Below are 16,027 nucleotides of genomic sequence, written 5' to 3'. Positions count from 1 at the left end.
CGCGGGGCGGCCCCGCCGCGGGCTCGGGGCGGGGCGGCGCGCGGGGGAGGCGCCGGAAGGCGCTGATTCATTGCGATAAATCGCGGGCGGCGCGGCCGGGCTCGCCCAGTGCCGCCCGAGCCGCCGCAGCAGCCGCCGCCACCGCCGGCATCCGGAGCCGCCGTTGTCGCTGTCGCTGTCGCCGGCGAGGATGAAGATGCAGGCCGAGGTGATCCGCGAGGGCGAGCTGGAGAAGCGCAGCGACAGCCTCTTCCAGCTGTGGAAGAAGAAGCTGGTGGTGCTCACCAAGGACAGCCTGAGCCTCTTCCCCGACGGGCACAGCAAGCGCGCCAAGGGCAAGGAGCTGGGCTTCGGCTCCATCCTCAAGGTGGACTGCGTGGAGCGCACGGGCAAGTACATCTACTTCACCATCGTCACCAAGGACCGCAAGGAGATWGACTTTCGGTGCCCGGACCAGAGCTGCTGGAACGCCTCCATCACCATGGCCCTCATCGACTTCCAGAACAAACGCGCCATCCAGGACTTCAAGAGCCGCCAGGAGCTGGAGCAGGCGGCGGGCACCCAGGAGCGGCGRCTGGCGCGGGCGCCCTGAGCCCCYGCGCGCGCCCGGCACACGGTGAGAGCCCCGGCCACCTTCCCTCCTCCCTCTATTCCCCCTTGCTTCTTTTTCTTTTATCATCATTATTATTAAAAGAAAAAAAAAATCTATCTATACTATTTTTACACCTTTTTTTTTGCCTTTTTTTCCGTGGGAGATGGCGATATTGGTGGTTCTGCCGGCTCCGGCTCTGCCAGCTCCGTCTYGCCACCCACGGTCCCAGCTTGGGGGGCCCTGTTGGGACTGATCCCTGTATGGGCTGCAGATTTAGGCTACGAGTTGCTGGGGGTGGGGAAGGAAATACCACTGAGCACTGATTTGCTTGGAGAATTCCCTATAAAGGCGCCAGCTGGAAAAATAAATGCTGGCCTCTTACTCTCCCTTTAAAGGCCCAGTTTTGTTCCCTGCTGTCCTGTCTGCTTAACTTGCTTTGTTTATTAATTGTAATTATTATTATATTTTGCTGCCTTTAGAGCATACCGCTGGCTGATAACCAGATCAAGTGTCTTGGACTGAAATGGAACAGGGTACCAATGAAGGAAAGCGGAGACGGAAGCTGGAAGCGGCTTGGTTTTTCGTCGAGCCTGGTTGAGGCTGCTGAGCAAAGAGCCCCGCGCTTTGCCCAAGATGCATTAAAAAATAAAAAAAGAAAGAAAAAAAAAAAAAACATGAAACCAAAGACTTTCGAAAGGACTTGCAGAGAAGCGCCCACGTGTTCAGGGTGGCGCGGCTTTGCCGGCAATTATCTCCTATTTATGAGATGCAAGGAAGATTCAACACTGACTGGTGGTGTTACGAACGATTTTAAGTTATTTGCAGTATCTATATTTGTATTTATTTTGATGAATGTCTTTCAGCTGTTGTTAGTCTTAATATTGCTTTTACATTAATATGTCCATTCCAAATAAATTACTTGAAATGTTCCCTTTTTATCAATACGCTTGGTGGTGCAGTAACTCGTGCGGCTGCCGGCGCRGGGCTCGATGTGAGTCCACACTGGGGGCTCTGGGGGCAGAAGGGGGAGCCTCCATGGTCCGTGTGTGCATGAGGGAGCCTGGAGTCGGCCCCACGCGGCGCTGGAAGCGTCCAAGGCTGCTGGGACACGTGTTCGTTGGGAAGCGCTCTCGTGTGTGCTCTGGTAATGGCTGCTTAGTCACTGCGGTGCCGAAGGGAAGTGCAGGATTTGCCAGCACTGATCAAATGCGCCCGTCTTCTAACAACCCGTGTCCTGGCCTCTCTGTTGCTCTCTGTTATGTTACAGTAGGGCAGCAAGGCGGCTTGGTCGCTTCAGCCYGATCCAGGGGTGAAGCCAAAAGGGCTGCCTGCACGCCGCAATGCGGGAAGCTAAGTTGCTGTCTTTACCATCCTGCTGCTGCTCTATGRCTTCGAGGGCTGGTTAAACTGCACCAGGATAACTGGGGAAAAGCGAGACAGGCTTTTGCTGGCCGTGCCACGACCAAGAGCTTGGAGACGCGGCTCGCTCCTTGAGGAACTCCATGAAGTCTATAGCTTCAACTTAGCAATTGACTGATTTCTTTTCCTCAACCCTCRCTATCAGTGCCAGAAGACTCAACAGCCACCGAGGAAATTGTTTTTATAGTTTATATAGTGACGAGCAGCTTGTAGAACGAGCAAATGGGGAGTATGGGGGGGGAAGAGTGGGGGGAAGTGAGCGTGATGGCTGCGCACTGCAGTGCGCTGAGTGGGGGCCCCTTGCCCATGATGTTTTGGGGAGTTTTTAGCCTCTATTCCACAACAGCAAGAATAAAACATTGCCTGTGCTCCTTTAACAGAGCAAGTGTGGCTTTGCTCCCCCCAATTTGCTTGGTGTTACTGGAAAAAGAAAGACCCGAGCGGAGCCGCGGCGCTGGACGCTAATCCCCTGGCTCCGGGGGAATGTGGCCTGGCGGCAGCTGCGGCGCTGTGCGAGCAGTGGGGCCGGCAGCTCTGTCGCCCTGGTCTGGTGGCCACCGCCGGCTGCCGCCCGGAGAGGCGCTTGGGCAAAGCGGACACTTCAATTTTTAATTAATTTAATTTTTAATCTTCCCCATCCGCCAACTGGCCTCTAGCCACAGATGCTCAAGACATGCAAAGTGCCGTTGAAAACGGTTTATTCCAGGTGTGYGGAAGCAAGAGGAAATTACCAGAAGAATTATTTCTGTGGGGGGAAAAAAATACGGCTTTCCTGCAGCCACGTCAGAGGTCTTTTCTCTCGCCCAGCGGGATGTTGCTCCTGAGGAGGTAGATGAGCAAGCCCACGTTGACGCTGAGCTGCAAGCAGCCGAAGGAGGAGACGCCAAAGTGCTTGTACATGAGGCCGCCGATGGCCGGCCCCACGGTGCGGGTCAGGGGCTGCACTGAGGCGCAGAGCCCCAGCACGGTGCCTGGCAGGAGAGCAGAGGAGAGCATCTAAGAGCTGCAAGGAGAGCGCAAAGGGCGCTGCTTGGCCCTCAGCGCGCTGCTGGTGCTAGCGGAACTMGCTTCCATATGGATAAATAAATAGAACTGCAGGTAGAGACTAACCCCCCCTTGAGATACCTCCCTTGCAATGAGGAGGGACGGTGTGATTTGAACAGCACTGTGAGCCTGAGCTCTGCTCAGGAAGGTTTTCCCCCACCCATTTTTACCATCTCTTTCTTTTCTTTTGTTATAATTGATGCGGTCATGGGCTGGGGCCTCCACGTGGGGCCCGCTGGGAGGATGGGGGCGGCAGGGCCGGCGCAGCCCGTGTGGAGGCGGCAGCGGTGGCAGCAGCCGGGGCGGGCGCAGCCGGGGCRGGCGCTCCTCGCCCTGGCAGAGCCACAGCGCCCAAGCGAGGGCAGCCCGAGACCCTGCCCATGGGAACCCACCCACAGCCTCCCAGCTCTCTGGGTAGGGGCTGCCATTACCCGCCTCCCTCCRGGGAGCTGAATTAGGCTAATTGCTACCTGCCTTTGCCAGGCTGGCTCCTACCACTGCGGAGGCACCTTTTTTTATTATTACTTGTCTCCCCCCCGCCCCCTTTTTTGTTAATTTAGGAGCAAACAGCCACTCTATCAGCMGGGCTCTCCCTTTGCGATCACGTTTCTGAAAACCAAAACGATCTCTTCCCTAAGGGCTTCAGTTGGGTCTRAGCTAGTGGTGAGGCTCAGCTGTGTGGCACGGCTGCCGCTGGGCCATGTGTGCCGCGGCCCGCAGCGAGCTGCTCGCATGTGCACCGGCCACACGCGCCCGCTGTGCCGCCGAGGCCCTGAGCCCTTTGTCCCCGCGCCCTTCTCCGAGGCGCCGCGCACCAACTGGTGGCCTCTTAGCAGGGCGTACAGTGAGGGTCTGTCCYCAGGCTGAGCCCGCGGCTCCTGCGGGACATGGGTGCACACGGGGGGCCGGCTTGGGGCCCGTGTGGAGGCCGAGGCGCAGGTGGCGCCGCGCGCGGCCGACAATGGGCAGGAGGCGGTTAATGGCCGCCTTGCTGCGCGCGACGCCCACACGCGGCGGCTGCATCAGGCATGCGGGGCTGAGCCCTGGCAGCCGGGCATCGGGCTGGGGGGGGCTCGCTGTGTACCCCTCGCTCCTCGTGCTCTCTCCACATTCAGGCTCAACAAACACCTTGGGGTCCTCGGGGCCATCCCGGGTGGGCGCCCACAGCAAGCTCAGCGGGTGGCCCCAGAGCCCTCAGCATGGGCAGGGAGCAGCGGATGTTTCCCAAGGGCGACGCAGCGCACCCRGGCGAGACGCCTTGAGTAAAGTGGCATGAATGAATATCCTCTCTTAGTCACCGCTGCCGCGCCAGAAAGGCARCTTTGAAATAGGACTCTGGGGCCGATACTCTATCTAGCCGCGGCACAGCCTCCTGGCAGGCCTGCTCGCCAGGGACACGGCAGGGCTCAGCCCAGCCCAGCGCCCGGCCCCAGGCGGGAACCGCAGGTGCTTCGGAGAGCTCTGCTCGTGACACAGGGGCCCTTTGTGCTTCAGGGAACCGGCTGCTTCAGGTGCCACACAGCAGCAGCACCAGTGTCCAGCCGGGCAGGTGCCTCCACCTCCAGCTAGCGGCTCAGGCACCCTCCAGACCCCCGGTCTCATGTTTCTGAACTAAAATGTGGGAGSAAGTGAAGTGTAATCCCCGTGCCCCGAACCATTCCATGTGGGCACACAGAGTCTGCTGCCGGAAACTGTGCCACAATGTGCCAGGTCCCAGCTCTGACCCTGCTGAGCACCTTGGGTGACTGCCAGTGGGTGCAAGCTGGTATGGGACCAGCAGACCAAGCCCAGTCTGATGTCCCTCCGGAGCCTTACCGGTGTCGGAAGCGGGGACGGCCTTGGTGAGGATGGCGTCYGTGATGGTGGCCAGCGTGCTGAAGGCGAACACCAGCGGCACAGAGATGAGGCAGTAATGCACCACGTTCCTCATCAGGGCCTAGGCAACAGGACAGCACATGCTGCGGGTCACCTGCGAGGTGACAGAGAGCAGCCCCGCACCCACCCTGGCCCAGCTGAGGACACGCTAGCCAATGTAGCATCATTATGGGGGCCCCCTTCCTCCCGGCCCAACACACRTTACTTAAAGCATGTGGCACTGTGCACTTCAGGAAGCCTCCAGTGCTTAAGCAAAACAGCCYAGAGAAGGCATTTCAGCTCATTAGCATAAATAATTAAAACTGCAGCAGAAGCGAGTAGGCTGTGTTATGTAATGCAGCGCTGCTGGGATTTCTGATCCCGTCTGCCTGCCTGCTCGTGAATGAAGTCCCTGCATCCAGCCACCTGCAGCGGGTGCCCTGACCGGGAGCGCACATTAGCGAGCAAAATCMGGGAGGGAATGGCTCGGGGAGCGCACGGGTTCTTAGTGGGGACCTCCCTGCAGCTGCCACGGAGCGGTGGGAATCCCTAGGGCCACTCCGAGCTCCTCCACCAGCCCTGCTGGTCAAACAACGAGAGCCCTCCGGGGCATGGAAAGGAAATCCTCCCTTCCTTGGCAGTCTCTCATCCTCGCCTTAGTCTTGAGGTGTGTTATTGTGGCCAGAAAAACCCTTCTGCTGCTGGTTAAGCCAGAAGTTTTGTTCACTGGAGCTGTCTCTGTAATATCTGGCCTGTGCCTCTTGGCTACAGAAGTGGAGGAGCCCAGAGACACAGCTAACAAGTCACTTGGAAATGCTGAGGATGTAGCCCAAACTACATGCAAATCCCCTCTGGACTTGTGCACAGCCGAGTTTCTGCCCTCAGACGGGCTCTTTGCTTAGGTTTTGGTTAAAGACCAGGCACTTCTGATTAAAAAGTGCTGCAGAAGCAACCGGAGGAGCAAGTGTCCCACCAAGACAGCAGGACTCATCCYGTTGCAGGCCTTCTTTATGGGAAAACCACCACAGGAGCGGATGTTTTCTTGGCAGCCGCCAGAACAGAGCGCTTTTTAACGCAGCCACGCTGGTGCATGGGACAGCAGCTGCCTTTGCCTATGAATACTTCCTGTGGGAAGTGACTACTGACCCTTGTGTCCCAGCTGCACTGTCAGGAYGTCCCCAGCCCCACGGGCACAGCCTTATTGCCAGCTTCCAGCAGCCACTTCCTTTCCTCCCAGTGGCTCAAGCCAGCCTGGTTCCTGAGGGAGCTTGTGACTTCTCTGCACCAGTACCAGGATCTTCTTGGAGAAAAATGCACCTCACTCTCCTTAAATCCCACCCCTAACTGGTTCATGTGCCCGTCCTTCATCTCATCTGCGCTGCTTTTGGAGGAGTTTCCAGCTGGTGTAACACAGAGAAGCATCAAGCCCCTCGTCAGCACCAACAGCAGTGGGTAGCATTGCTCAGCCTGAAACTACGGAACAAAGTTGTCCCCTTTGCTCCTTCCCAGACCACTCTGCAGACAGGCCCCAGGGACCAAGCTYTGGCCTCTGCTGCCCCACAGCAGCACAGCTTTGGCTCCCGGAGGAAGGATGCTGAAGGCAACTGCGGCAACGCGGTAGCTAGGCAAGACAGAGGCAAGCTCTGCATGCAAATGTAGTGACTCAGGACAGATTTACAAGTTTCTGTGCAGGACTATTGCTTCGTTTCTTTCCTTTTAAATCCCCTGCACTCTTACTCATGCATCCGCATGCTCCGTCTCCGCAGCGCTTGCGCTGAGCGCGGCCGCGTTTGCGCAAGGTCCCCGCGGTGCCGCGTCCCTCCCCGCGGCGCGGGTCACGCCAAGCCTCACCATGCCCAGGCCCACGCCGCTGAACACGAGCACGCTGAGCYGCAGCAGGGTCTTCTCCGTGCAGAGCCTTGTGAGTCTTCCCAGGATCAGGCCTTGCACCACCTRGGAAAGAAGGGCAGCAGGTGCCATTTGTGCCACCGAGATACCCCGCGGCAAGTACGCCCAGCAAACAAGCTGTTCATTTTCTTGCTTTTTTTCTTTTTCTTTCTTTCTTTCTTTTTTTTTTTAGGTGCTTCTATTATCACAGCAAACATCTGCAAGGCTGGATGTGCTGATCTGTGTTCTAAGTCTGTGTGGTCATACGGCAAATCCCCGTGGAGGCGATTCCGGTACAATTTCTGTTGCTGCCCAGTTGTTAGCACTGATCAAAGCTTCCTAAAGAAAAAGATACTCATAGAAAAAAATAGTTTTTCAGTGCTATGCATTTTTTTTTCAGAATACAATGAATATTACTTTAAATTCTTCGGTTTTGGCAAGTTCTTCAAAAGGAAAATGGTCCTCTTGTACACAGGGGAGCAAAATGCCTCCTCTCTTCCAACTTTTCCTGCCCTTATTTTAAACTATACATACACAAATTGGGTGGTTCATTGTTTTTTAACAGGAAATGAGTGCAAGAGCTAAATCTTGTGCCCCAGCAGTAGGCACAGTCACAAGGGACAGGCAACTGCATCTCCAGATTTTAAACAAAAGCTGGGGAGAGGGAAGGGGAGAAAAAAAAATATAAGCACTGGGAATTATTCTGCTTGTTCAGACGCCCCTCTTTTTTTCTTTATTCTTTTTCAGTAGCATCCTGTGCCCACCAGGTAGGTGCTGCCCAGTGAAATGGGTTAAAGGGGAGGTACAGACAGGGATCGCCCAAGTTTTGCTTGCTTTGAAAGGGTGGGTTTAATCTAAAACACTCTCTGAGTCAAAGGAGTGACTCCAGGGCAGAAAAACCACGGCGTTTTGCAGAGCAGCTGTGCTCCAGATGGGGCTCTGCTGAAGCAGAAACGTGGTGAGCGGCTCTAGGATGGCAACAATGGTACATCACTGCATTAATCCCAAAGCGAAGCCTACATGGAGTGCTCCTCAAGCCAGGCGTTGTCACCGGCTTCTTGTGAGCCCCCCCTATCTCCCGTGTGACCGGCAGCATGAGGCCGGGCAGCCTCAGTGCAACCTGGCCCGGCGCGGCACGAGCGGGACTCTGGCTCAGCGCCCGAGCCACCACACAGGAGGAAAGGCTTCCCAATGTGCCCAGACTTGAGCCGCCTCGTTAGTCGGGATGCACCGTGCCGGCACAGCCCTGTCCCTGCCCTCCCGTTAGTCATCRGCATGGATCACCGGCTGTGCCCCACGCATGGCTCATCTGGCTACCCGTGGGACWGGGTTGGATGACAAGGTCCCAGCCAACACATGTGAGCACCCAAACATGGGAGAGAAGGTGGCCGCACAGCTCCTGTGGGCAGGACTAGGGGCAGACAGGACCTTTGGTGACCTTTCGGCAGCAGCATCCTGCTGCAACACACAGCCTAAGACCCACTCAAAGGCTGGCTTTGGGACGAGCGGCCCATCTTGGCTCTTCCCAAGAGCAAGCACCACCCAAGCCCTTGTTTTACCGCTAGGCCAAGCAGTGCTCTTCGCTTTTTCCCAACTGTGGACTCTGCATGTTTAGCCTCTCCACTGAGTATTTTACACCTCATCTGGCGAGGCCATTGCCTACACATGCCTAAGTCGCAGGTAGGTAGGCCCACCAGCTTGGTTTTGGACACCATTGAACCAACCACCTTGAATGTGAGGCCCTGGACAACGTTCCCAGTCTCTGGGAGCTAGGGACTTGTTTCTGCTTAGAATGTCCACCTGAAAGTACATGAGGAGAGATTAGCTCYTCTTGAGTCACAGATTATCTCACAGAATCCCTAGAAAGAGTTCAACAGGAGGGGAGGAAAAGAAAGTCTAGCGAGCTGGGGATGAACGCCTATGTATGAGGGTTGATGGTGGAGTGTCCTCCTCAAGGTTTGCCCCTCCTGGGCTTCATGGGCTTCCCTGTGCTCCTCTCGCTGTGGTGCAGTGCGCAGAGGGAGCCCGCGCCTGCCTGCGGATGCGCCCGCCCGGGGCAAGGAAATGGTTTGCAAGGGAAATAGTGCGGACTGCCYGTGGCCTTGTACGCATGGAGCAGGCAAAAACGCTCCCGTCTTCTCCCTTCCTGCTGCTTTAGAGGCAAATAAGGCTGCCGGAGAGCACAGAGCGATGGCAGCAGCTCTGCTCCCTTGCCTGCTTGTTCCCTCCTTGCCGGTGATTTGTTCCACTGGATCACTCCGGGAATCCATCACTGGCACTGCTCCCATCAGCTCAGAAAAGCCCACGAACACATTTCTTTCGGCCATGTTCCTAGATTGCCCATTGGTTGCCCATGCTCGTCTGTGGTCCTCGCACCACCAGGTTGTTTCCACAGGCCCTTCCGCGCTCCCTGGCCTAAACCCGGGCGGAGCTGAGGAGCATCCTGCCGTGACGGGCGCCCAGGCAGCCCTGCAGATAAGGCAGCTGAGCGGGTGCAGGAGATGCGGGGCCCCAGCGCTGCAGACCGCGTGAGTCACAGCAGCGGCAGCCGCCCACGCGCCGGACCCGCGTCTCCCCGTTGAGTTGCTGCCAGTTCCCAAGCTCAGCGCCCAGCTGGCTGCTACAGGGGACAGGCCATGGGGACAGCAGGACCCCAAGGGGCAACCAAAACCAACCGGCTTAAGGCAGTGGAAAAACCTGCAGCACTCTGTGGGGCGGGAAAGACTTTTACTACCAAACTAGTGGTGCCGGAGCGCCCTGGAGAAGCATCTCAGGTCTTGTGGATCCATGCGAGGGTGTCAGGACTGGCAGGCGAGCGTGGCAAGGCCCCAAGTGCTGAGCTTTGCCCAAGCAGGGAGAGTGGAGCGTGTTTTGCAAACGCCAGCCTAAGCGCCCTCTTTCTCCCCCCGCACCTCTCCTCCCCGGATTTAAATCCTTCAAAGCGAGGAAACTGGAGAACTTTCTGTTTGTTGTTGTCAGGCCCTTTCCCCAAGTGGGTTTTTCCCCTAGGCATACCTGGCTGCAATTAAATCCCCAGCTCTTTAATCATCTCTTTTGCTGCACAGAGGGGGGAAAAAAAAAAAAAAAGCAAAAGCAAAAGCAAAGCAAGAGGGACAGACGGGCGATAAGATGATAGGCAATGTAAATCTCTCCTCCAGGAATCTCTCTCATCTCCTCAGCATCACTCGCTATGAACTCGTCCCTCCAGAAACTGCACAGCGAGAGGTGGAGTTTGTACAACAAGGCGAATTAAAAGCAGTAAATATAACAGATGTCTTATGATTTCTTCATCCTCAGGGTAATAAATATCTCCCTTTTGTCCCACCCAGAGTTTTGTTTTATTTTGCCTTTTCTCTCTCTCTTTTTTTTTTTTTTTTTGTTTTTTAGAGAAAGTTGCTAAAGGAAAGTTTGCCCTGCCCGCTCCCATGGTCTGAAATCCAGGCATCAGCTGTGACTGCAGGTACCAGCCCCCAGGTCCTTCCCTCGCCCAATCCTCCGGCAGCATTTCCCGAGCGGGTAGGATGCTTGGATTTTCTCCATGCTACTGCCTTTATCAACCCCCTCCTCCCCCMCAAAAAAGGAGGACCCGGTCCTGGTGCTTGGTGTTTTCCTGCCCATTGCGCACAACTAATGTGAGCAGCACGTCGTCTTATTTCCCCCCCAACCTTGGCCATATCCCACATTCCAAGCGGTTTCCTAGAGGAGCAGCTCTTTGCCCCGCTGCCGGGGTGCTACATCCCTGCAGCCCCTGAGCTTCATCCCACCTTGTCTCTCCCACCCCCAGATTTCTCTGCGTGAGCTTATGCTCCATGCCTAACTGCAAGCAGATGTGCCTGATGTTAGTGTCTTAACGGTCATGGAAAAAAAACAAAAAGCGTTATTTATTTTTTAAATTACCCTTTCCACTGCTTTGCTGGTGGAAAGCATGAGCCAAAGCTCAGCGGAGCCAGGGGGCTTCCCACACAGCAGGATTTGCTCTCAACGGCCAAAGCACTGGGCAGGAAGGTCAGCAGCGAGTGTGCGGATGGAGCACGGGAGGCAGAGCAGAGCCAAGGCAGCTCATCCAAGACGAAAAGCAGGGGCAGAGTCCAGCACAGTGAATCAGTGCTGTCTCCTAGCCCAGTGCTTTGTCCACAGACCAGCCAGCCCCTGTTCCCTGCGGAGAGCATGGGGAAAGTCCACCCCCAACAACCTCATAGCAATGGGAATGTTGCAAGCTGATAGTGTCGGGCCACACAAGTCTCTGCTAGGAATGCCCTGAGCCCCGTGTCTGCACGGCACGTGCAAGTTGCACCCATGGCAGATCCAATGCTGGGTGCYGGGCACTAGTGAGCGTGTACCGACTGCATGGGGCTGCAAGGACCAAAAGCCCCTGGGAGAGCTGTGCACGCRAGGAACGGGGGTGAGAGGTGCCCTGGGGAGATGCCAGGCAAGGCTGAGAGGCTCCCGGAGCAGCTCGGAAATGCTCCCTCTCCAGCTAAGCACTGGCCGCTTCTCTGAATTTCAGTGGGCCAAGGCACCATCAAGTGACATGAAAGGACTTCAGGGTGCCACAGCCCATCCTTGCATGGTGAAACAGCAGGGCAGCTCGCTAAAAGCTCCTCCCGAGCTGGAGGAGCAGTGTGAAACACAGATGTTTATGGTAGGCTGGCCACTTCTCACCGCAGTAGGTTAAATGAGGCTGAGAAACTGAAAAATAAGGTTAAGCAATTGGAGCATAATATCCTTGGGGCGGGAAAGGAAAGCAGTGAGAGGCCTTCAGTGCTTGAATCATCTTGATATTGCATTCTGGGCTGGGAAAGGAGCCTGTAACATCTTTATTTTGTGTGTGTGTGTGTGTGTGTGCGCTAGAGAAGATGCCAGTTTCGACAAGAGCAAAATTTGATTAAAAAAAAAAAAGGAAAATAGAAACTACTTCGGAAATCTCATTAAATGGTGCCACCGTTTCACAGCATTTGGGCACCTGTCAGGATTATAAATGGATCCAAATAAGATCTAGGCTAGGATGATAGTTGCTCCCGGYACAAATGGCCCTGCTGCTGTTCCCGGTGCTCTAGCAGGAGGTTGCAAGGAGGACGTGGCTCCTTTTTCATTCCCTCGGGTTTTATTTCATTTTTAGCACTGTTAGCACCCCACTGAAAAGTGCCTGTCGGCAAGTCCAACTAGAGACCCTCACRGGAGGCTCCTGCTCTCGCGAGGGGGCTCGGAACGAGCCAGGCAGCGGGAAAAAGCCCAACCGCCCTTCCCCGAAAGGCCAACTAAGGAAGGAGAAACCAGGTGAGGAGCCGCTTGACGAGCTGCGCTGAGAGGGCATCACACGCGCTGTGAATAAAGCTATAATTTACTCGGTGAAGCGGGGGAGCCAGTCAGCAGATACTAATCGGCACCCATCCGTGTAGCCGGGCGGAATTCGGCGGCACCTCCACCTGCACGCGTATCTGCAGCGCTATCACCCGTCTGCACAACCCAAACAGCAGCATCTGAAGTGCCAGCGGGGGCAGGACGGCGCTAGGAGAGTGTGTGGGTGCAACAAGGCCACGCTGGCACACGCCAGCCTCCCTTCGGGCTTCTTCCATCAGAGGGACCTCAACAGAAAGCAATCGCAGCACACCATTAACTGCGCACAGTCTCTGTCTGCAACAGACACTTTTGGACTGTTCCAGCCAGAGACCTGACCTGGAAATATGGAGAGAAATCCTCTGTTTTGCAATTATTTTGAAGGCACCATGTGCGAGTGCTTGAAGGGGCAGGTCTTTGGTCCACATTGACATCTAGTTACTCACTATGAAGCACAGTGATGCTGGAGTTTCCTGATCTTCCTGATTGGATTCGTGCACCTGTGGAGCTAGAGGTGCTGTTTCACAGCAGYTCCACCACATGAGTCCAGGGACCACACATTACTCTAGGGACATGCTGGTTCCTCAACATAAATTCTGCAARCAGTGGCTGATGAAGAAGGCTATTGGGACACTCCTCTCCCCGATTCGGCAGGAGAGGGACTCCTCCTTCACTTACCATTTGAAGAACACCAAAATAGGCCATCAGGTATCCAGTCTGCATCGCTTCCAAGCCAAAGAAATCCATAGAGATGATGGAAAACATGACCAGGAACAAACCTAGAGGGAGGGTTAACGAAGAGTACATGTCAATGCTCCCTACATGCAGTGGCCCAGAGCTGCTCTCAGGCACCTTCGGTGTGAGCCAGCAGCTCTCCCTGGGTGTAAACACAAGCAGAATCCTATTCAAAGCCAGTCTATTAACGTAATCTTTAAATGTTAACTTTTTTATCCCACTGCCTTTCATCTTTAAATAATGTGACTATGTAGGCTGTAGATGCAACTGTTTATTATAAATGGGTAAATATTTTTATCGCCCAAGCCAGACCAACCATTAAGGCAGCAAGAAAATATTTGTTCAGACAAGACTGTAACCATAAAATAATCTGATTGGAGTCCTCATTCCTTTTGCCTACCTGGGATTTTCACCGTGGGGAATGATGCCTGCTTAGACAGGGGTTTCACTGTCCAGCCTGGCAGTGATGACAGCAGCACATGGGGATATGGGGATTCTGCTTTGGGGCCACACAGTGGTGTTGACACAGACACACAGGGAAGGACGGGCAGAAACAGCCTGCMCTGGCTCTGCTTTTGGTGTAAGGTGATTTCTGGAGAGCACGGTGGAAGGAAGATGCCCACTAACTTAATTTCATATAAAAATACAACAGCGTGTATTTCCCCCCCACACCAGGCATACCCCAAAGCAGACACGCTCCATTGTACACAGAGAGCCACCAACTTATATATGTTATGAATAAACACCGTTCTCTAAACAATGGGGAATGGGGGATGAGCCTGCTGCCTCCCCAGATGTCTCGTGCACCTTGGAGGTGCTAACATCCTAGGAAATTGCAGCTCTCAGCATGCAAATGTCTATCTGGCTTCAGTGCCGGGTAGAAGAGATCCTGCTGGGCAGAAGGGAGAAGAGTGAGTGAGGCTCAAAGTCCGTTCCTGCCCTGCTTCCTAGGGTCCTCCAAGGCCCAAAGACTTGTGAAATGGGGAGCTGCCATCCTCTCTCTTCTCAATGGTAAGAAAACAGAGGATAGGAAGGCATGTGTGAGGACTGAGAAAATGGATCATGGCCTGTTATGATGACTAATRAACCCCGTGGTGCAGGAACGACCTTGCTTGCATCTCCTGGAAGCGTGAGGARAAGCTGCCCCAAGAAGCTGTGTACCTAGCACAGGTGAACACAACCCATTTTACTTACATTTAATTAGGTAAATGTCTTTTCCAGTGAAATTTCGCAAAAGGGAATGTTTGAATAGAAGACTAGGGGRCTAGTCACCCCCTAGAAGTGGCTATTTCTCTGCGTTCACACAGAATGAGGAGGCAGGGGGACCAGCCCAACTCTCTCCTCCTGGTGCACCTCATCACTTGCGTCCATCCGCAGCGTATTTGCCCTACCCAACGTGTCCCACCGAGCACCCTAGCCCTTCATCTCAGAGATTGCCACCCTCACAGAAAGCCAGCCCAGATGCTCTGCAGAAGGGGCAGAGGAGCCAGGTGCTTGCTGAGACCTATGGGTTTGCCCCGGCCCTCGGCAAGGAGCTGCCATCCACTTGCTTTGATATCACTCCTGTCTCAAGCCGGCTTAAGGTAACATGCAAATAAAAGTACTTACTCCCCACAACCAAAACAGCCAGCAGAGCTGCCCCGTGTTTATAACAGAACACACGTGAAGAAATGAAAGAAAAACCACATGGCGTTACCCTCGCGGTGAGATCAGATCGCAAAGGGCGCTCTGCCTTCACGCAGCTCCCTCTCTGCSGGTACCACCTTGGAGCATCCCCCCTCCCTGCCTGCCCCTGGAGCAGCAAGCCGGCTTCTCTCGCTCAGCCTCGCTTTGAAGTCCTTCCCCAGGTGGAGGCAGATGGGATCCCGCTCCGCCAAGCTCCATGAGTGCTTTCTCAAGCAGGAGAGAGGCTTTCTCCTTCCTCTTCCTTTTCTTCCTTCTCCTGAAGGAAGGCGGGCGCTGTGACTCCCCCAGGGAGAGGCACATGTCTCTTTTGGGGGRTCTAAGTAGAGGTTGAGCTCTTCACAGAGCCTGGCATGAGAGGGACCAGTGACTCGTGCTGAGCAGCAGATGCAGTTTCATGGCTYGGTAAGGATGAGGATTTGGGTATACGCCAGCTTTGCCACTCTTACCTGGAGGTGTGTCCTCCTGGCTGGCCCTCTAGCTGTCCTGCTACCCAGGAACAGAGCTTCCTTTGCTCTTCTGTGGGGCAGAGAGGAGGTTCCCCACCAAGCAAGACTTTCTCTTTCAAGAAAGCTACTTTTTGACAACAACGAGCCCCGTCAGGAACAGAAGGTTTTCTTCTAAGCATATCACAGGCACGTTTACAAAGTAAACAGAGAAAGGGCTGTAATTTTGCATCATCTAATTAATTACACGGCTGCAGCAGGGAGATGAAAGGTAACCGGGGTGGTGAGGAGCTCGGTCTGCAGCTCAGCGCTGCAAAGCGGGAGGCAACGGCCAACCTCCCTTTCAGCYGCAAGTGGCCGGTCAGCAGCTCCAGGAGAGAGCTGCAAAGGGGATTTTCCAGGATTTTAGCAGCCAGAGCTCTTCCCCGCTCTGCTTCTGGCAGCAGCTTCTCGGATGACCCCGTGCCTGCTCTCYCCGAAAAGCTCCCAGGCCCTGGAGTGTCCAACTATTAATTAGCGCAGCCCCGGCCTCTGCGCAGCTGCTCCCTTCCTGCYCGCCTAGAAGCCGCCTCGCTGTGCGGACGGGAAGGGTTTGTTTTGGTTTGGCACGAGGTCCTGCTCCACACAGGAAGCGAGGAGTGTGTCCTGCAGCGCTGGGGAATGTGCATTTCCTCATGGATGACTAAAGCAAAGTGCATCTCGCCCAGCTCTTGGAGAGAGGAGAGCGTGCAGAAAATGACATGTGGATGTGGCCTCAGCTGCAGCAGCTTCAAAAGGAGAAATTAAGGCTGCCTTACACTGGGACGAGCCAGTACTGGAAAGGAAAATCCTCCTGTAATATCACTTGACTGCTTTATTCCTATGAAGACCTGCCTTTTGATGGACATTTTCTTTAAAGTTTTGAAGCTGAGCTTCATAAGAACCCAAGAAATGCATTGCTGAGGAGGGCCACCAGCCCACTGCGCCAGGGTGCTGTCTCCCGGACTGGCAGTGGGACATGCGGCTTGGAGAAGACCTGCTCCATGTCCCA

The 16,027-nt window shown here is 55.0% G+C and overlaps 2 protein-coding genes across 2 annotated transcripts in view; one reads left to right on the top strand and one right to left on the bottom strand.

The window, feature by feature from the left end:
- The first annotated feature begins 190 nt into the window (after positions 1-190).
- Positions 191-1,488, top strand: PHLDA2 (pleckstrin homology like domain family A member 2). Its single transcript, XM_026036798.1, has 2 exons — positions 191-616; positions 1,072-1,488. Exon 1 carries the CDS (start codon positions 191-193, stop codon positions 590-592), a length of 402 nt encoding a protein of 133 aa, XP_025892583.1. The 3' UTR covers positions 593-616; positions 1,072-1,488.
- Positions 1,489-2,692: 1,204 nt separating this feature from the next.
- Positions 2,693-16,027, bottom strand: part of SLC22A18 (solute carrier family 22 member 18) — a 45,586-nt gene continuing 32,251 nt past the window's right edge. Inside the window, exons 8-11 of the mRNA XM_026036813.1 lie at positions 12,812-12,912; positions 6,761-6,862; positions 4,871-4,991; positions 2,693-2,982 (exon numbers count right to left, since the gene is read on the bottom strand). Coding sequence (XP_025892598.1) covers positions 2,795-2,982; positions 4,871-4,991; positions 6,761-6,862; positions 12,812-12,912 — 512 coding nt within the window. The 3' untranslated portion in view covers positions 2,693-2,794. The remainder of the gene's footprint in view (positions 2,983-4,870; positions 4,992-6,760; positions 6,863-12,811; positions 12,913-16,027) is intronic.

The sequence above is a fragment of the Nothoprocta perdicaria genome, unplaced genomic scaffold, assembly GCF_003342845.1.
Source record: "Nothoprocta perdicaria isolate Ctin4 unplaced genomic scaffold, notPer1 scaffold_186, whole genome shotgun sequence".
NCBI lineage: Eukaryota > Metazoa > Chordata > Aves > Tinamiformes > Tinamidae > Nothoprocta > Nothoprocta perdicaria.
Note: the sequence above shows the minus strand (reverse complement) of the source record. Positions and strands in the feature narration are given on the sequence as shown.